General features: G+C 51.8%; 1 protein-coding gene across 2 annotated transcripts in view; it reads right to left on the reverse strand.

Annotated features, from left to right (window-relative positions):
• The window catches only part of KDM5B (lysine demethylase 5B), an 877,335-nt gene that overhangs the window by 35,901 nt on the left and 823,337 nt on the right, over window positions 1–18,097 (reverse strand). For both annotated transcript variants that reach the window (XM_078644101.1, XM_078644102.1), the window contains one exon: window positions 12,738–13,049. In XM_078644101.1, the coding sequence (XP_078500227.1) occupies window positions 12,738–13,049 (312 nt within the window). The remainder of the gene's footprint in view (window positions 1–12,737; window positions 13,050–18,097) is intronic.

Genomic DNA, 18,097 nt, shown 5'->3' on the forward strand with positions numbered 1-18,097 from the left:
AGCGGTTTCAGTACTGTGCCCTGCTCTGAAGCCTGATTGGTGTGGGTTGAGGAGATCAAACTGTTCTATGTGTTTTGTCATTTGCAGTTGGACGCATTTTTCTAGCAGCTTGGCGAGAGTGGGAATGTTGGTAATCGGACGGTAGTTGTTTAGATCGGTGGGGTCGGCTGTTGGTTTCTTCAGTAAAGGTGTAACTTGACCAACTTTGAGGGAGTCCGGGATGGTTCCTTGTTGTAGCGAACTATTGATAATTTTAGTCCAGAGTGGGAGTAGCAGAGGGATGAAGTCTTTTACGGCGTTAGCAGGAAGAGGGTCAGTGAGGTGATTGGATGGTTTTAGAGTGCTGAGTATTCTGCCAATTTCTCCTTCAGAGTAGGTGTCAAAGGATGACCATGTCGCATTGTTTTTTAGTTCAATGGGTGTTATGCAGTTGGGTATTGAGTACAGGCTTGCGTCATTGCGGAGGTCTCTCTTTATATTGTCAGTTTTATTGTTGAAGAAAGCTGCGAAATCTTCACAAGAAGGGGTAGTGCTGATAATGTCGACAGCTGGGGGTTGTTCCTTAGATTGAGATCGAATTAGTTCGAACAGTTTACTTGGACGGTTTTTAGCTTGGTCTAGCTGGATTCTGAAGAACTCTGACTTTGAGCGTTTTATTTTCCTGAAGTATGCATTTCTCTTTTTCCTAAGAGTTTTGAGATGCAATGTCGAGGGAATTGATCTCCAGGTACGCTCTGCTGATCGCATAGCCCGTCTCTCTTCATTGAGACTCCCGTTGTACCAGGGGTTGGATTTCTTCGTGGAAACTCTTTTCAATTGCATTGGAGCGGCCTCATTGATTATTGTGGCCATGGAGTTGAGATAGTGGTCAGTTAGGACCAGCACATCAGAGGTGTCGGTAGGGGGGAGTAGGAGATTGCAGCTGTTGGGGGGTAGAGAGTTTGGATTGAGTTTCCTCATGTCTCTTTTCCAGACTTTGGGCATGGCGTATTGCACCGGGATGAGTTTTACCTTTTCCTTGATGATGAATGTTATAATATGGTGGTCTGACCAGTCACAAGGTTGTATTGAGTCGAGTTGTGTGGTGCCTTCTTTGGAAATGACCAGGTCGAGGGTCGAGCCTTTGTCGTGTGTCGGAGTGTTGCAAATTTGAGTGAGGTCAGATGCGGTAAGGAAACTTTTGAGGCTGTTAACTACTGCGTCACTGCCATCATTCCAATGGAGATTGTAGTCACCAAGGTAAATTTGTGTGTGTAGCCGTCCTGCGTTGATTAATATTGTGTCCATGAGTTGTTGGGAGAAGACGAGGTTGTCCCCCGGGGGGTGGTACATGATGTGTAACGAGCATACAGGTTTATTCTCACTGGTGACATCAAGGCAGAAGTATTCACAGGAGGTAAGAGAAGGGGCGGTGACTTTATTAATAGAGAGGTTGCTCTTGTAAATGCAGGCGATTCCGCCACCTGTCTTGTTGGGCCTGTCAAGTCTAGTGATGTAGTAGTTGGGGGGGACTAGGATGTCCATGATAGGACTGGAGGATTCAGTTAACCATGTTTCAGTTAGTATGGCCAGGTCAAGGTTCCTAGACCGGATGAGGTCAGCGACCTCCATCGAGTGTTTTTGGGCCGACCTACAGTTGAGAAGTGTGCATTTGAGACTGGGGGTGCAGGGGGAGGTGGAGGGTTCCGTAGTGAGGGGGACTTTGGTGAGGTTGTTGGGAACAGAGCCTCTGTTGCTATACGTGGGGTGCCTACTGGGGTTGGAGAGAATCGTAGAAATGGACATGTGCGTGGTGGCTAAGCTCTTTTGGGTTGCCGGGACATATGTGCTGAGTAGGGTTTGTATGTCGCGGTCCGAGAGAGTCTTGATAGCGCGCTGGGGGCGGTTGGCGGTATTGCGAGAGGGGATAGATGTCCAATGTGAGGGGTGGTTCGGAAGTGTCTTGATAGTGCGCTTAGGCCTGTTGGAGGTATTGCGAGAGGGGATAGAAATCCCATGTAAGGGGTGCCTAAGATGTGGGGGGGTGTTGTACATTCGTTGACATGTGGTCGTGCGGGAGGGGTGCGGGAGGAGTAATTCTTTGAGCGAGTGAAGCTCTTCTTTCACTTGGAGGAGGGCGGTCATAATTATATCCAGCGTGACGTTGGGAGTGGGGTTAGAGTTATTGGCAGGGTAATCAGCGACAGGCGGGGTGAGGCAGATGCGGGACGAGTGGAGACTGGTCGTTGTGGGGGGGCAAGTGTAGTGCTGGGGGGTGAGAGTGGGGGGACAGATGTTGAGGGGGGAGTGGGTACCAGGAGTGGAGGGAGGGCTAAGGGTGGGAGGGAGTGGACTGTTGAGGGAAGGGTGGAGACTTGGAGTGGCGGGAGGGGATATGTTAAGGGTGGGGTGTATGTCTGGCCTGGGTTGAGTGTCGGGCATACGGGGGGCGCTGATGAGGGGGGAGTGGAGGCTCGGAGTGTCGGGAGTGCATGGAATGAGGGGGGCGATGTCGAGGGAGGGGTGTATGTCAGTATTTCTTTGGGTGGGGGTGGAGGGGGAGATGTTGAGGGAGGGGTGTAGGTCTGGAGTGCGTTGCGTGCAGAGACTGGAAGGGGCGCCGTTGAGTGAGGAGTGGGGGCTCGGAGTGTCGGGAGTGCAGGGAGTGAGGGGGGAGATGTCGAGGGAGGGGTGTATGTCAGTATTTCTTTGGGTGGGGGTGGGGGGGGGAGATGTTGAGGGAGGGGTGTAGGTCTGGAGTGCGATGAGTGCAGAGACTGGAAGGGGCGCCGTTGAGTGAGGAGTGCGGGCTAGGGGTGGCGGGAGTGCAGGGAGTGAGTGGGGAGATGTTGAAGGAGGTGTGTCTGACATGAGTTGTTTGAGTGCAAAGAGTAGGGTGGGGGGTGATGAGGGAGGAGTGGGGGCCAGGAGGGGGGGCGCAGGGAGTGGGGGGAGAGAGGACACGGGTGGGGGAGCTAGGTGCGGCGCGGGTGTGGGGGGTGGCGGGGGTGGGGAGATTGGAGGGGTAGTTGGGAGGACATCGAGTCGCGTTGTGAGGGTCAGAGGCGGTGGGTCGTTCTGAGACGTTAGTTGGACGTGAGGGGCTCTGGTTCAGTTGTATTGGGGTATGAGTGGAGGGCCGCCGATTTGAGAGGTGCTCTTTGAAAGTGGGGAACAGGTCGTCTAGTAGTTCCAGGTTCCTGTCTGTGGCTTGAATTAGAACAATCCCGTTATTGTAAATAGTAATGGCTGTACTGCCAGGGAAGCGATTGGATGGAGCGATGGAGAGTGATAGTCCATGAGCGGATTTCCTGATGGTGGAGACGTTGAGCAAGGCCTGGAAGGTTTTTCTCCATTGAGCTCTACGTGCGGTGTGGAAGATGATATCGGTGTTCAGGGATCCCTTAGCCGGAGAGAAGTAGGTGTCGGCAAAGGGTCTTTCAGGGTGGGACCTCAGGAGGTTGTGTTTAAAGCGTTTAGCAGCTTTTTTTGTGAGTGCGGGTGGGTAGATTATTTTAAATGTGTGATTGCCGCAGTGATCCATGTTAGGAAGGTGCAGGGTGGGTGTGGGAGATTAAGCAGGGGAGATGTGCAGGATCGCAGATGGATGCAAACAAAATACCAATGCCTGTATACGGTATGTTACATAGGTCAAAAGAGGCGACTGCCGACCATATGTTACAGGTGTCAGAAAGGGCACTAGTGGGACAGTATGTTACATGGGTCACATGAGATAGCTGCAGACCATGTGTTACAGGGACAGAGGAGGCACTAGTGAGTGAGCTCAATATGTATTAGCAACTAGGTGCATTATAGGCATAGAAGGCAAAGGGAGCAGCATACATAGGTATATAACTATATATATAAACAATCAGCTATGCGTATATTACTGCTGAAATATTGTGGCAAAAACATATGTCCACTGCAATTTAAAGCGTCAGGTGACGCTAGTGAGCATCGTGAGATAGGTGCAATAGGTGCAGCGTGAATTAAGTGTAGGTGGATATATCCAGGTACACGTGGGAGTGTAATACTGCAGTAAAGGTATGGACTCTATCACCCGGAGGTGTAGGTACATAGATATGTGAAAGGTAAACAATGTACTCGAGTGTGTGGTGATGTAAATACCTTTTTTTTTTGGCAATTACTGCAGCTCAGCAAGTTGTTCAGGATGGTTGCCGCAATAGTATGTAGTCAGACAGCAGTGTTAGTCCTTTGTCAGTTATTGTCAATGTTCGGGATGACCATTTTCCCTTTCTGCTGAGGGCGAGTTAGTCTTATTTCAGTGTTGCTACTTCCTGGTTGCTGCTTGGGGGGAGGAGCGAGACTTAACTTCTTTATGGTGCCCCTTGAACACTTTTTCCTGCTGCTGTTCAAGATGTCTGCCAGAATAGACTATAAGGCAGTATTGTTAGTCCTTTGTCCCTTTCCCATTTTGCTGAGGGCGAGATAGTCCTGTTTCTGTGTCTCTGCTTCCTGGTTGCAGCTTGGAGGGAGGAAGAGCCTTATCTCCTTTTAATACCCCTTGAACTCGTTGGAATGCATCCTCGAGTTAGGGGCGGTGGTATGATTTATTGCTGGATAGTTGATCCTTTTATGGCCCCCGCCATTTTGCACAAAGGGGGACAATGGCGATGCACCCCAGCCGGGGAAAATCGACAGCACCCTTGGAAATCCGGGCCGCGTGAGAGGGGGCCGACAAAGGTGCAGGGAGAGCAGCCCTCTGTGCACAGCCTCCTGTCAGAAGACTGGTGGCCGATCACAGTGTCCCTGGACCCGCCGCAGCTCCGCTCCCGCTCGCATCCCGAGGCATGGGGGGGCGACTGGGGGTGTCAGTACTCCAGGCGGTCAGTACTCCAAGCGCGGCGCTCCCTGTGAGCGTGTCCTTCCAGGAGCGACCTCCCGAGCGGAGCCAGTCTCGTCCCGTCGGGGACTGCGGCAGACCGTCCCGCCCTGGGATCTGTCGTCCGGTGCAGGCAAGAGGCAGGAGGACCCTCCGATGATGCCCTGCTCCAGCCCCTCTCACCTGCCGGACGTCTTTAAAGATATCCTTGTGACGCCCGTGTCCCCAGCAGGTTCGCGCCCCTTGACCAGGGCTCCGCCACAGCTCCGGTGAGGACCGTAGGTGCCCCGCAGTCCAGGGCTCCGCCACAGCTCCGGTAAGGACCGTAGGTGCCCCGCAGTCCAGGGCTCCGCCACAGCTCCGGTGAGGACCGTGGGTGCCCCGCAGTCCAGGGCTCCGCCAACCGCTCCGGTGAGGACCGTAGGTGCCCCGCAGTCCAGGGCTCCGCCACAGCTCCGGTGAGGACCGTGGGTGCCCCGCAGTCCAGGGCTCCGCCAACCGCTCCGGCGTCCAGTCCAGTCACAGCTCAGGAAGGTGAGAAGTAGTGGCAGTTTACAATCCAGTTACTTTTAGTTGATCCAGTTACTCTTAGATAATCCAGTTACTCGTTTTTCTCCCGATGGCGATCGTGCTATCTGGGATAATTCCTGCAGGTATTATCCTCAGCCCTGGGAGCTCCGGTGGCTGGCTCCTACCAGGCGGCATCTTTGCCGTTGTTGTCTAGGCATACCATACAGTAGGAAAAGTAATCTAATAGTAATTTCAACTGTATTCAAAGTATTTACAAACCTGTAACAAAGTAATTTTCATTCAGCTTGCTTGTATTGTTCAACCTGGCTTGAAAAGTACCATTTACACTTACCTGTGCAAGGCTTGCTTAGTTCTAGAAAACAAATATAACTAAATATTTTTGATACAAACAAATTGGTCTGAGTTCAGTCTTTGAGTGTGTGACATCATTTCTTGCTTGAGTGTGATAAAGCCGTACGGCTTGCCCACACTACCACAAATAGAGAGTAAGGTGCTAACAACTTTTACGTCTGCTTACCATTGGGGTTCCACTGGACTCTGTTCATAGTATACCTCACTTTGCTTAAGTATATACAGAGCCAGCTTCCTACATAGATATTTCAATTTCCAAGGTCTTCTCTAGGTGCTTAGTCTTTAGCATGTGCTTAGGGGGCTCCTTATAGGAGTTTTCCCCCACATGCCTTGCCCTTTTCTTTGGAGGAGATGATGTTCCCTCTCTTTCATACCCAGATGGGTTTTCTGTAACCTTCTTTTTCTGCAACTAAAGAAGACATCTGGCTTCCCTATCCTTCAATGTTGTAGCCTATGACATGGGACAACACTTGCAGTCTTTAGGCTCATGGTGAGAACGAAGGCAAAGTAAGCATTCTTTGTGCGGATCCTCAGAATATAATCAGTTTCTTACAAGCTTTACATGGCCTAAAAAAGCCTCTTAGATCTCGGACAATTTATTTTCTCATCAGAACTAAGTATCCAAGATGAAATTCAGTTTGAGGTCAAAAGTTGAAAGATATCAACAGGAACAGTGAAGAACTGAGAAGAGCTCAGGGAGACTCCCTTTCACAGGACATGAGGTAAGAAATCTGAGGTATGTTGGCCCTTGAGGCAAGCGCTTTAGAAGCAGCTTCCTGGTTTGCTGAAGTGTGGTTCGTATTAAAACAATGTGAATTGGTTACCAATTTTACTTTTTTTAACGTTGCTGTAGCACAAGTTACTTACCTTCGGTAACGATATATCTGTAAGAAACAGTAGTTAGTATTAGATTCCTTACCATAGACTATCCACAGGCGTCAGACTGGATCCGGAAAATTTTGCGTAGCAGTACCCCTGCGCGTCGGTAGGCATCATCTGCGGCTCAGAGTCCATCGTCGGCAACGGGATGAAGTCGGAGTACTTAGACGCCGCCCTCACACGCTGACATCAGTTCTTATACACAGCTTTTCCACGCCAGAAACGCAGAGCCATGATAAAAACCAACACTGGTGCCATAAAAACTAGGGCCCTGAAAGGGGATGACCTTAACCCTAGATATCGGTTCGCAGAACTGGGAGGATGGGTGAGGTGGTAAGGAATCTAATAGTAACTACTGTTTCTTACAGATATATTGTTACCGAAGGTAAGTAACTTGTACATCTGAAAGAAACAGGTTAGTATTAGATTCCTTACCTTAGAATAGATACCCCAGCAATACCAACCCCAGTGGTGGGTCTGCGAACCAATGATCACACCAGAAAGTCCTGGAGAACGGAACGGCCGAAAAAGCCATCTCTCCGGACTTGGCTGTCCAGGCAGTAGTGTCTTGCGAACGTGTGCAGCGAGGCCCACGTAGCTGCCTAACAGATGTCCTGCCAGGGGACTCCCCGACCCAGGGCAGTAGTAGCCGCCGTGGCCCAAGTGGAATGGGCACGTAGCCCCACAGGAGGCTCCTTTGAAGCCAGAGTGTAACAAGCCTTGATGCACAAGCGGACGCATCGAGAAATGGTCCGTTTGTGCACCGCCCGTCCCTGCTTAGCGCCCACGTAACCAACAAAGAGTTGGTCATCCACCCGGAACTGGCGTGTGCGATCCAGATAATATGAGCGCGCACGTTTTGGGTCCAGACGGTGGAGCCTCTCTTCCTCTTTCGAGGGATGCGGCGGCGGAAAGAAGGTGGACAAGGTGATGGACTGCCTGATTTGGAAGGCTGTGACTACCTTGGGCAGGAAAGAGGGTCGCGTCCGCAACACAACTTTGTCCAGATGGACAGAAAGGAAGGGAGGTTAAGAAGAAAGAGCCTGGAGCTCACTCACTCTCCTGGCAGAGGTGATGGCAACCAGGAATGCAGTCTTAAGAGTAAGGAGACGAAGAGGACAGTTAGGAAGTGGCTTGAAGGGAGCGCACATCAGATAAGTCAGAACAAGGTTCAAGTCCCACTGAGGCATCACGAAAGGCACAGGAGGAAACATACGAGTGATACCCTTCAAAAACCTATTTACAACCGGGGACTTGAACAAAGAGGGCTGATCAGGGAGCCTTAAGAAGGCGGAAATGGCAGAGAGGTAGCCTTTTAGAGTGCCCAGAGCAGAGCCCTGCTGGGCAAGAGAAAGAAGAAAGAGGAGAACCTCTGAAAGAGAGGCAGAAAGGGATCCACAGCCTTTGCTGTGCGCCATGCCACAAATTTGTTCCACCTGAAGGTGTATACCAATTTTGTGGAGGGACGCCTGGCTGCCAGAATCACATTACAGACCTCAGGAGGCAAGTCAAATGGCCTCAACTGCCACCGCTCAATCTCCACGCATGTAAGTGGAGACTGGACAGGTTCGGGTGGAGGACCGTCCCATGCTGCTGCGACAGAAGGTCCTCCTGAAGAGGCAGACGAATCGGGGGATCGACTGACATGCTGAGTAGCTCTGGATACCAGTATCTTCGTGCCCAGTCCAGAGCCACAAGGATGACTTGGGCCCGGTCGCGCCTGATCTTCAGCACTCTGGGCAGAAGTGGTATAGGCGGAAAGGTGTACAACAGACCGCAACTCCACTCGCGACGAAAAGCGTCTCCGAGCGAGTGCCGCCTTGGAAATTCCAACGCGCAGAACTGATGACATTGCGCGTTCTCTTCTGTGGCAAATAGATCTAACCAAGGCTCTCCCCACTGCTGAAAGAGGCCTTGTGCCACGTCCGAGTTCAGACGCCATTCGTGATCCATCATGCACCAATGGCTGAGTTCATCCGCCCTGGCGTTCAGGGAACCTGCCAGGTGTTGAACCACCAGGGTCACGCCCTGATGTTCCAGCCACTGCCAGAGGCGCAGAGCCTCCTGGCAAAGGGTCCATGACCCCACCCCGCCCTGTTTGTTGCAGTACCACATGGCGGTGGTGTTGTCCGTGAACACCTGCACTACACTCCCCCGGAAAGAGGGGAGGAATGCCTTCAGTGCAAGCCGGATCGCCCGCAGCTCCAGAAGGTGATGTGGAGCCGGGAATCCGCCGGAGACCAGAGGCCTCTGATCTCCGCCTCTCCCATGTGGCCCCCCAGCCCTGGATGGACGCGTCCGTCACAACTACGTGCTCCGGTTGGGGTAGGGAGAGGGACCTGCCGCTGACCCAATCGCGGTCCGTGAGCCACCACTGCAACTGTCTTGCAGTGCCCTTCGAGATCAAGACATGGTCGGACAAGTTGCCCTGATGCTGGGCCCTCTGAAACTTCAGGTCCCACTGCAGAGCCCGCATCCGCCACCTGGCGTGATGCACCAGAAGGATGCAGGAGGCCATCAGCCCCAGAAGCCGCAGCGTCAACCTGACCCTGACTCAGGATAAAGGCTGAAAGATCGGAATTAGAGCCTGAATATCCCTAACCCGCTGTTCGGGAGGATAAACCTGAAACTGCGCCGAGTCTAGAACTGCTACGATGAAGAGGAGCTTCTGAGAGGGACACAGGTGCGACTTCGGCACATTGATGGAGAATCCCAGCAGGTGTAGGAGGTGGCTGACTGTCTGGGGCGAGCACGTCTTCAACAACCAGTCGTCGAGGTAGGGGAAGACTGAAACCCCTAACCTGCGCAGATGAGCTGCGACCACCGCCATCTCTTTCGTGAACACCCGTGGGGCGCTGGTAAGGCCGAAGGGGAGCACGGTAAACTGAAAGTGCTCGTGGCCTACCGTGAACCGCAGGTAACGCCGGTGGGCCAGCAGGACGGGGATGTGGAAACAGGCGTCCTGCAAGTCCAACGCTACCATCCATTCTCCTGGGTCTAGGGCAGCTAAGACCTGAGCCAAAGTCAGCATCTTGAACTTCTCCTTCCGGAGGAAGCCGTTGACGTTCTGGCGGTCCAAGATAGGGCGTAGGTCCCCTTTGCCCTTCTTGGGAACTGGAAAGTAACGGGAGTAACAACTACACCCTACTTCTGGCCCAGGAACGTGCTCGATGGCCCCCTTGGCCAAGAGGGCCGTAACTTCCTCTTGCAGAAGTTGCAAGTGATCCCCCGACACGCGGTGGTACTGCGGTGGCATTGCTGGAGGGGTCGCCTTGAAGGGGAGGAAGTAGCCTCTTCAGACGATTTGCAGCACCCACCTGTCCGATGTGATGGAGCGCCAGTGGAGGAGGTGATGGCGAACCCTGCCCCCCACTGGCGTCAAATGGGCCTGAAAGCTCGGTCTACGAAGGCTTTGAGGCAGATGATGCGGGGGTGGATGTGGACTGGCCGCGCCGGTGTCCCCTGTTACCGCCGCGACGGTAACCACGTCCGCCACCACGCTGAATATTAGTCTGCCGCCTGTGGCTGGCAGGACATGCGGGAGCACCCCTTCCGTGGCCACGAAAGGAGCGCTGGGCAGAAGATTGCTGGCGCAGGGCCGACTGGCCCAAGGACTTGGCCGTAGCCCTGGAGTCCTTAAAGCGTTCCAGCGCATGATCTGCCTTGCCACCGAAGAGGTGGCTGCCATCGAACGGCATGTCCATAAGGGTGTTTTGAACATCGGCCGAAAAGTTGGCAGACCTCAGCCAGGTGTGGCGGCAAACCGCCACAGACATGGAAATCGCTCTTCCTAGCGAGTCCGTGGTATCCAGTCCACATCTGATAGAGAACCGCGCTGCGTCCCTTCCCTCCGCAAGGGCTTGAGCGAGTTTCGCCCGGGCACCCTCCGGGCACTCAGGCAGCACGGCCGCAACCATATCCCACAGAGAGTGGGTGTAACGGCCCAAGAGGCACGTGGTGTTGACTGACTGGAACCCTAAAGTAAGGGAGGAGAACATCTTCTTTCCGAACTGTTCATACCTCTTGGATTCCCGATCTGGTGGTGCCGTTGGGAATGCGGATTGGGAGGTAGAGGCCTGGATAACCAGACTCACGGGGTGGGGTGGGTGGACAAGAAACTAGGGTCGCCTGGAGCTGGCGCCTAGCGAAGTTCCTATCTACAGGAGGGCCTGTAGTGGGCCTGGACCAAGTGCCCAACAGGACGTCTGTGAGAGCCTCATTAAACGGCAGTAGAGGCTCTGGGGAGCATACCTGCGGTTTAAGGACCTCTGTGAGGATGTTGGACCTCACTGTTGCGACGGGGAGCTCAGGAGCCAAGGCCGTGGATGCCCTCATCAGCACCACACTATAAGCTGCCCCCTCCTCCGTAGCCACGGTAGGAGGGGAGACAAAACCAGTGTCTGGGGAGGTATACAGGCCACTGGCATCCCCTAGTTCCTGTGTCCAGTCCTCATATGACTGGTACTCACGTGCCAGGGGGTCCTCAGACCCCCCAGTCTCCCTCGTCGTCCATATCCTGAAATTCAGGGATAAAGGATGGACCCAGATCCTCGAAGAATTACTCTTCGGCCGGCGCCGAATGCGGCGTCGAGCGACGCCGGATCCGGACCGAGGGTTGGACCAGGGACGGCGTCGTCCGAGGACGGCGCCAGGGGTGACACCCTAGGGGTCGACTCCGGCAGGGTCATAAGGTCGATGAGCGGCGACCCGGATCCGGACTGAAGCACCCGACGGCACCAGAGCCAAAGCACCCGGCCCGCTTGGGGTCCCAGTCGGGTCCGCTGGGCCCGAAGGCGCCGCGGAACCCAACTGAGAGAGCGACCTCATGGCCACGAGGAAGGCATCGATCTCCTCCAGCGTCGCGCTCTGCCCAGGGACCGGCGGGTATGGAGCAGGCCGCGACGCCTGCGGCTCCGGCGGAGCCAGTGTCACCCGAACCCCCAGCCGCGTCGCGCGAGCGTTGGGGGGAGTCAGAGGAGCGATGTCGCCTCTTCGACTTCTTGTGCCTCTTACCCGAGGACTTGGAGCCCGACGAGTGGTGTCGATTCGCCGAGCTGTGATGACTACGGCCCCCCGACGGTCCCTCGACCTCCTTCCGGACCGGGACCTCGAGCGGCGCGGGGCCAACTGCCGGAGCTCGAGGCGCTTGCGGGACCGCTCCCGCCTATCCTCCGACGTCAAGTCCTGGCAGTCGGGGAACGACTTGTCATCGTGGTCGGGCCCCAGGATATGTAGGCACCGGCGGTGGGGGTCGGTAACCGGCATCAGTCGGCACAAGGCTTGAACCCGGGCATCCCTATCGGCACCGATGGAGTCGTAGACTCGAAGTGGATCCAAAAAGGATTGAAAAAGCTTAGTCAAAAAGTGACTAAAGGGTACCACTTTCACCGGACCTGCGCTTGCTGGCGCTGAAAAAAGAAGAACTGACATCAGCGCGCGAGTACGGCGTCTAAGTACTCCGACAACGTCAACCCGGCGCCAACGACGCTGACGACGGACGCGGAGCCGCAGACGACGCCTAGGGGTACTGCTACGCAAAGTTTTCGGGATCCAGTCTGACGCCTGGGGATATTCTAAGGTAAGGAATCTAATTCTAACCTGTTTCTCTCAGATTAATGCTTTCTTTGCACTTCTTGTTTAATTGCCGTGGGGTCCCACCTTAAATACGGGGAAGATTCACGCAAATGAATCATGAAACATTTAATACTGAATAACTACATAATATCGACAAACACATGGTTTATGATGGGTCCAGTGTTTAGAAGTTAACGTGATAACATTTCGTACAGTAGATAGCTCAGACTATTTTATTTACATGAATGACCATGCACACGATGAGAACCTTATGCTTTAACAATTCTTCTATATTACTTCACTCAGATTTTAAGCATTTTAAAATAAAAGCCTTTCAAATTCTACCCATCCTAAAATGAAAACTGGCACAAATATAAAACTAGAGGAGTTGAATAAATATCTGGCTTATGATTCCACTGGTCTAGCTTTAGCAAATAAAATGTATTCCCTAGGTTTATCACCATCAATGTGCTTTAACATAATACAAATGTACTCATTCCCTATTTGCCAACACAATAATGTTCTCCTGACTGTTCAAGCCTTAGAGGCAGAAAACCACTTGAGTCTATGCGTCACTGACCTCTTCTCCTTCAGGCTGCTGGCAGTCTGGAGCAGGGCAAACAGCATCCTCGTCATCAGAATCATCCCCATCTGAACATGACAAGTCCCCTGAACTGGAGTGTGACTCGCTGAGCATTGGCACCTCATAGAGCTGATCCCGAGGAGTATCCTGTCTGCTCATGTTCAAATCTTTTGACTGATTTAATTTCATTTTTTTGGGAGCAAGCATCCTCTTCACTCTGTGTTTCCTGCCAAAGAAGTGCCTTCGTTCATGTTGTCGTTTTAGTTTTCTTTCCACGCTAGTGAGAACATCTTTAGTTTCGCACTCATTCTGTAAAAGATAGTGTAAATGACGTGTAAATTAACAAATGGGAGGATTACAGTCCACAATCAAGTTTTTTTTACCATTTTCACAGAGACCCAGGAAACACGATCCTATAGGCAAATAGAATAAAAATACAATAATTGGGCAGATAAGAATAAACCTTAATGTTCAAGTTTAATCTGCTATCCAGGTTAGAACTGTTCTACACGATTTGTTTTCCAGATTTCCATTTTCGAAAACCTTTCTAGGTTTCCTAGAAGGTTACATAAAAGGAACACCTGAAATCTACAAAGACTGCCGAAAAGCAAAACTTCCAAGATGATTAAATGTGTGTAATACACAAAGTTTCTTACATATTAGTTAGGCAGCAAACGTTTGTAAAGGCCCTGAATAAAATTCAATCCAGTTCTTCTCATGGGCCCCTACTCAAATGCAATATTGAGTCTGCTTGCCTACTGTTACCTACATTTTTCCAAGGGGTACAAGCATTAAAGTAAAACAAGCATTGCGTAGCCAATAGGTCTCGCCTTTGGGACCTTATAAGCATTTAGACTATAATACAGCAATACATACAGCCTAACTTCCCTCCTCCAATCTGTGTATATCCCCTTCCGGCAACTACATATCAAATAACACACAGCTTAAATGAAAATTCAGTGAATCAGTGGGAAATGCAGTATTGGACGTTATGAACCCTCTATTAGTTAAGGCACTGCACCAAATCCTGATTGGTGCACTGGAGAATAGTGTCTTGTGTATATTTAGTGCTACAAGGCCCCAGTCTGTGACAGAAAGCACTGTAAACATGTAGGCCATTACTTTAAAATTGCATCACACACAGTATAGATACAAAATGTGAAAAAATGTTTAAGATAAAAATGACAATTACAAAAATGCACCCAAAATATAGGTATCTTGCGGTATATGTAGTGCGGTAGTTTATTTATTTAACCCTCTTTAAAAGCACATTTCACAGCTTAGATGGTAGCTAGGTCCCTTACAATACCTCTCAAAAAGAATACATGTGTGTCACCAGGCAGCTTCAAGTTATTCCATCAATTAAAGCCAATGCCAGGTTCCCAGCTCCCTTCACATATGCAGATGAACAAGTTACTTACCTTCGGTAACGCTTTTTCTGGTAGATACAATATCTGCCTGTGGATTCCTCACCTTGTGAATATCCTCATGCGTCAGCAACATTTGGAAATTCTTATCGTAGCTTCGCGCCAAAGTGGACTCTGACGTCATAGAGGCACGGCATCGCTCGCGACTCCGCTGACGTCACCGACGCCTATAATAGGCCCACGTCGGCGTGATGACATCAGCTCCGCCCTTTTTTCCGTGCCTTCGAGGCACACGGACGGACCAATGACAGTAGACATATACACAGTATACGCAGTACAAATATCAAGGTAACACACACAGTGTGAGGCAAATGCAATAAAACATTTGACAAAATAAATACATAATAGAAACACTGGCATAGAAGAGTGGACAACGGGGAGGCGGTTGGGTCAGTGAGGAATCCACAGGCAGATACTGTATCTACCAGAAAAAGCGTTACCAAAGGTAAGTAAATGTAAATGTAGTTGAGCTTATATAGCGCACAGCTACCCGCAGTGGGTTTCCCGGCGCTTGCTTAGGGAACCCTTCCTGGTATTCCCCTGTGAGATAGCAGGGTATCCACAAGGTGAAAGTCAGGCATCCCGCCGCGAGGGGCCGTTGTGGAGATTAAGCAAGCTATTGCCCAGAGTCGCAGAGTGTGAACCCGTGAGTCGAGGAGGCACCGGGGCGAGAATTATCGAGTCCGTGGAATTTTTAGCTCAAGACCCTGCCGAGGCGGGGAATTGAACCCTGGTCCAGGACCGATCTCAGCTTCCGGGTCTGCTGCCTCTAACCCCTGAGCCACACTTCTCCACACCCCTGAGTAACTTGTTCTTCTGATAGATACATCTGCCAGTGGATTCCTCACCTTGTGAATAGAGTTCCACAGCAGTCCCCACTCCCGGAGGAGGGTGTCCACTCTTCTAGACCAGGAAATTCTGGAGAACAGAGCGTGCAAAGTGACCGTCCCTCCTCACCGCATAATCCAAGCAGTAATGCTTCGCGAAAGTGTGGAGGGAAGACCAAGTTGCCGCCCTACAAATATCCTCAACAGGAACACCTCTAGCCAATGCAGAGGTTGACGACTTAGCTCTTGTAGAATGAGCCCTTATACCCTCTGGTGGTTCCTTACCGGCCAAAGAGTAGCAGATCTTTATACAGATGACAATCCATCTCGATAAAGTTCTCTTATGGACCGCTCTTCCTCTCTTACAGCCAGCAAAGCCAATGAAGAGCTGGTCATCCAACCGACAGTCTTTAGATCTGTCCAGATAAAAAGACACCGCCCTCTTGGGGTCCAGACGGTGTAATCTCTCCTCCTCCTTGGAAGGGTGTGGGGGAGGATAAAAAGTAGGGAGGGTAACAGATTGACCAAGGTGGAAAGAAGTCACCACCTTAGGCAGAAAAGCAGCCCTGGTCCTAAGAACCATTCGATCAGCATGAATGGACAAGAAAGGGGGCTTGGAACTAAGAGCTTGAAGCTCACTTACCCTCCTTGCCGAGGTTATTGCAACGAGGAAAACTGTCTTAAGAGTAAAAAGCCTCATAGGACATTTGTGAAGAGGCTCAAAAGGAGCACCCATCAGAAAGGTCAAAACAAGATTTAAGTCCCACTGAGGCACAATAAAAGGAGTAGGAGGGAACTTATTCGTGAGGCCCTTCAAAAACCTTAAAACCACAGGAGATTTAAAAAGAGATGGCTGGTCAGGCAAACAGAGAAATGCCGACAGCGCTGAAAGATAGCCCTTCACTGTGGCAACAGCAAGCCCCTGTTGCGCCAGAGAAAGGGCAAACTGGAGAACATCAGACAAATGGGCTCTCAAAGGGTCTATAGATTTCTCCCTACACCAAACGACAAATTTTGACCACCTATAAGAATAGATGGACTCAGTGGAGTCACGCCTGGCTGACAAGATGACATCCACCACGTCAGGCGGGAGAGATAAAGAACTCAGGTTGCCCCGTTCAATCTCCAGGCATGAAGGTGTAAGGTCTGGAGGTGGGGGTGTAGAACCTGCCCCTCCATCTGGGAGAGGAGATCTGCCCTGTGAGGTAGACGGAGCGGCGGGTGAGAGGAGAGGTGGAGAAGGTCTGAGTACCACACCCTTCTTGGCCAATCCGGGGCGACCAATATGACTTGGGCCCGGTCTTGGCGAATTTTCCTCAGAACCCGAGGAATCAAAGGTATGGGAGGAAACGCGTAAAGGAGTTGCGAGCTCCAACTCAACTGAAACGCGTCCCCCAAGGCTCCTTGCATCGGATACTGGAGACTGCAGAATAACGGGCAGTGAGCATTCTCTTGAGTGGTAAAAAGGTCCACCTGAGGAGTCCCCCACGTCCGAAAAACGCGACGAACTACCTCCGGATGAAGCCTCCACTCGTGGTCGGCAGAGAACTGCCGACTGAGACTGTCTGCACGAACGTTCTGAACTCCGGCCAGATTTGCCATCAGACAAATCTGATGGTCCTGAACCCAGGACCAGAGACGCAGAGCCTCTCTGCAGAGACACTGCGACCCCACTCCTCCCTGCTTGTTGATGTACCACATCACGGTCGTGTTGTCTGTCAGGACTTGCACTGACACACCGCCAAGGGAAGGGAGGAAGGCCTTGAGTGCCAAACGTATCGCCCGCAATTCCAGAAGGTTGATGTGAAGCAACCTTTCCTCTGGAGACCAAAGACCCTTGACCTCCAGGTCCCCCAGATGAGCACCCCACCCGAGATAAGATGCATCCGTTATTACCGTGGCCACCGATGGAGGAAGATTGCCTTCCACGCTCCACCAAGACAGATCCGCTGCAGTTTCTCTGGAGATCCTCGCTGACTCCCTGAGATCTCCGTTGTGCTGATACCACTGCCTGCGGAGGCACCACTGGAGTGCCCTCATGTGCCAGCGTGCATGGTTGACCAACAAAATGCAAGAAGCCATCAGACCGAGCAGGCGAAGAACCTTCAGGACTGGAACGACCGCTCCATTGTAGAACAAAGGAATCATTTCCTGAATGTCGCGAATCCTTTGAGGTGGAGGGAATGCACTACAAACAGTAGTGTCCAGCACTGCACCTATGAACAGGTTGCGCTGGGAGGACACCAGGTGAGACTTGGGTACATTTTTCAAAAAACCAAACTTGTGCAACAACTGAGTTGTCACTTGCAGATGATGGAGCACCTTCTCTGGCGACTCCGCTTTGATCAGCCAGTCATCCAGATACGGGAATACAGGTATCCCCGACCTCCTGAGATGTGCTGCCATCACCTTGGTGAAGACTCGAGGCGCAGTAGTAAGACCAAACGGAAGAACCGCAAACTGGTAGTGTTGCGACCCAACTGTAAAACGGAGATACTTTCTGTGTGACTTCAAGATGGGAATATGGAAATACGCATCCTGCAAGTCGATCGACACCATCCAGTCTTCTTCTAGCAGCGCTTGAAGAACCTGTGCAAGAGTGAGCATCTTGAACTTTTCCTGTTTCAGGTAAAGGTTCAAGATCCTGAGATCCAGAATTGGCCGAAGCCTGCCATCTTTTTTGGGGATCACGAAATACCGGGAGTAGCACCCCTGACCCCTTTCCTGCTCTGGAACCACCTCTATCGCACCTTTTCGAAACAGTGCCAGTACTTCCTCCTTTAGGAGAAGCAGTTGGTCCTCCGAACAATAACCTTGGCAAGGAGGATAGTTCGGGGGAAATTCCCGAAAGGGAAGAGCATTCCCATTCCCCACGAGATTGAGAACCCAAAGATCCGATGTAATCCATTCCCAATCTCGTAGGAAATGGGTAAGCCGATCCCCCCCACTGGACCCACATGATCCGGAATGGCGGATCTAGGGCTGCTTTGCTGCGGTGGCTGGGGGCTGGGATGGGGAAGAGGAGGAAGAGGAGGAAGCGTGACGGCCCGAGCTCGGGCCCTTTGCTTGCCTCTATAAGCTCTGTATAATGTGTTTTGCTGCT

The sequence above is a fragment of the Lissotriton helveticus genome, chromosome 5_1 (assembly GCF_964261635.1).
Source record: "Lissotriton helveticus chromosome 5_1, aLisHel1.1, whole genome shotgun sequence".
NCBI classification, from domain to species: domain Eukaryota; kingdom Metazoa; phylum Chordata; class Amphibia; order Caudata; family Salamandridae; genus Lissotriton; species Lissotriton helveticus.